Source organism: Portunus trituberculatus, chromosome 42 (genome assembly GCF_017591435.1).
Source record: "Portunus trituberculatus isolate SZX2019 chromosome 42, ASM1759143v1, whole genome shotgun sequence".
NCBI classification, from domain to species: Eukaryota; Metazoa; Arthropoda; class Malacostraca; order Decapoda; family Portunidae; genus Portunus; species Portunus trituberculatus.
This window is the reverse complement of record NC_059296.1, coordinates 27618869-27621368: the sequence shown is the minus strand read 5'-3', so window position 1 is coordinate 27621368 and position 2500 is coordinate 27618869. Positions and strand designations below refer to the sequence as shown.

At 48.6% G+C, this 2500-nt stretch overlaps 1 protein-coding gene across 1 annotated transcript in view; it reads left to right on the top strand.

The window, feature by feature from the left end:
• Positions 1-2500, top strand: part of LOC123517525 — a 12341-nt gene that overhangs the window by 4984 nt on the left and 4857 nt on the right. The window contains exon 2 of the mRNA XM_045277668.1: positions 2092-2235. Coding sequence (XP_045133603.1) covers positions 2092-2235 — 144 coding nt within the window. The remainder of the gene's footprint in view (positions 1-2091; positions 2236-2500) is intronic.

Here is a 2500-nt window from a genome sequence, read left to right as displayed (position 1 = left end):
TATTTATTACTCTCAGTGAATCGAGTGCATAGGAGAATCGAGACGGAAACAACATAAGAGATAAAGAGACAAACAAATAAACAGAATTGTCATAGCAAACCATTAATCACACCAATGAGTTTATTATACCTCAGTTTACGACATTGATCCTTGAGTGCCACGTGTCACATCACCTGTTGACTGACGGAAATGACTTGCGGTGGGAAGAAAAAGAGAAGAATGACTTGTAAGGGAAGTTAAAAACCGCTTCAGTCCGGCCATAAGCTGACGCTGATGCCTTGCCCTTGAGCGCTGACCTCTGTGCTGTGTTGGGAAGGTGAATACGGGGAGAAAATCAGACTCGGCTCCCACCACCGCACCACCACACCACCGCTAGCTACTCTGCCACACCCTTCACCACCCTGCTCAGCCTCTCTCTCTCTCTCTCTCTCTCTCTCTCTCTGTGTGTGTGTGTGTGTGTGTGTGTGTGTGTGTGTGTGTGTGTGTGTGTGTGTGTGTGTGTGTGTGTGTGTGTGTGTGTGTGTGTGTGTGTGTGTGTGTCTCTCTCTCTCTCTCTCTCTCTCTCTCTCTCTCTCTCTCTCTCTCTCTCTCTCTCTCTCTCTCTGTGTGTGTGTGTGTGTGTGTGTGTGTGTGTGTCTGTGTGTCTGTTATCTCTCTCTCTCTCTCTCTCTCTCTCTCTCTCTCTCTCTCTCTCTCTCTCTCTCTCTCTCTCTCTCTCTCTCTATCTATCTATCTATCTCTCATACACACACACACACACACACACACACACACACACACACACACACACACACACACACACACACACACACACACACACACACACACACACACACACACACACACACACGGATCTACGGAGAACGCTTGTCACATTTCATGGCCTTAATGTGATCAAGTGAGTGATTCGTCTAACCGCCCTTCTTGAGCTGCATTTTCTCTTTGTTTTTTTTTTTATCCAGTGGTTAGATGGTTAATATCTGCAAATAAGTGAATGAACGAAGTGAGCCTGCGAGCACAACAACCACGTATTACCTGCCTTCTTCACCAACTCAAGGCCAGAGCCATTTCCACACATAACCTTGAAAATCAAATCATTTCCTTCTTCTTTTTTATTTTTTATTTAGATATCTTGTAAGCAAAGAGGCAAGGACAGGCAAGGGTAAGAGAGTATGTAACCTCCGCTAACACGAGTGAATTAGCTGCAATATTTTCAAAGCTGCGAGAAGCTGAAAATATAAATCACGTGTCGTATATAAAAACTAAGGAGACGGAAGGAGGAGAAAAAGATTGCATATAAATAGATCTGAGGTGAAGAGAGTTGCTGATTACCTGGTGTGTGTGTCTGTGGGAGGTGTGTGTTTCACTGTTTGATCTGCTGCAGTCTCTGATGAGACAGCCAGACGTTACCCTACGGAACGAGCTCAGAGCTCATTATTTCCGATCTTCGGATAGGCCTGAGACCAGGCACACACCACACACCGGGACAACAAGGTCACAACTCCTCGATTTACATCCCGTACCTACTCACTGCTAGGTGAACAGGGGCTACACGTAAAAGGAGACACACCCAAATATCTCCACCCGGCCGAGGAATCGAACCCCGGTCCTCTGGCTTGTGAAGCCAGCGCTCTAACCACTGAGCTACCGGGCGTGTAAGTGTGTGTAATTCACCTCGGTCGCTTCCTAGTCACCCAGCCAGTCTTCCCCATTACGGAGCGAGCTCAGAGCTCATAGACCGATCTTCGGGTAGGACTGAGACCACAACACACTCCACACACCGGGTAAGCGAAGCCACAACCCCTCGAGTTACATCCCGTACCTATTTACTGCTAGGTGAACAGGGGCCACACATTAAGAGGCTTGCCCATATGCCTCGCCGCCTCCAGGATTCGAACCCGGACCCTCTCGAGTGTGAGTCGAGCGGTGTGTGTGTGTGTGTGTGTGTGTGTGTGTGTGTGTGTGTGTGTGTGTGTCTGTCTGTCTACCCTTATTATAAAAGTATGAGAGAGAGAGAGAGAGAGAGAGAGAGAGAGAGAGAGAGAGAGAGAGAGAGAGAGAGAGTGTGTATTATGGGTTTTCTCGCCGCAGCTCCCGTGACTGGCATCATGTGTCGCCGCTTCACCTCGCGCAAAGTGTCCTTCTTCGGCGGGTTCCTGTGCTTCCTCGGGCTGCTGCTGGGCTCCATGGCCTCCAATGTGAACCAGCTCATCGCCTCAGTCGGCCTCCTCACTGGTCAGTTCCTCCCTCAGGTTAAATGGCGTTGTGGTGTTTGATGTGTGTGTGTGTCAGTGTGTGTTTCACTGTTTCACTGTTTGATCTGCTGCAGTCTCTGACGAGACAGCCAGACGTTACCCTACGGAACGAGCTCAGAGCTCATTATTTCCGATCTTCGGATGTGTGTGTGTGTGTGTGTGTGTGTGTGTGTGTGTGTGTGTGTAATGACTAGAGATGTACCGATACCAAAATTTTGGCCGATTCCGATACCGATACCGATACC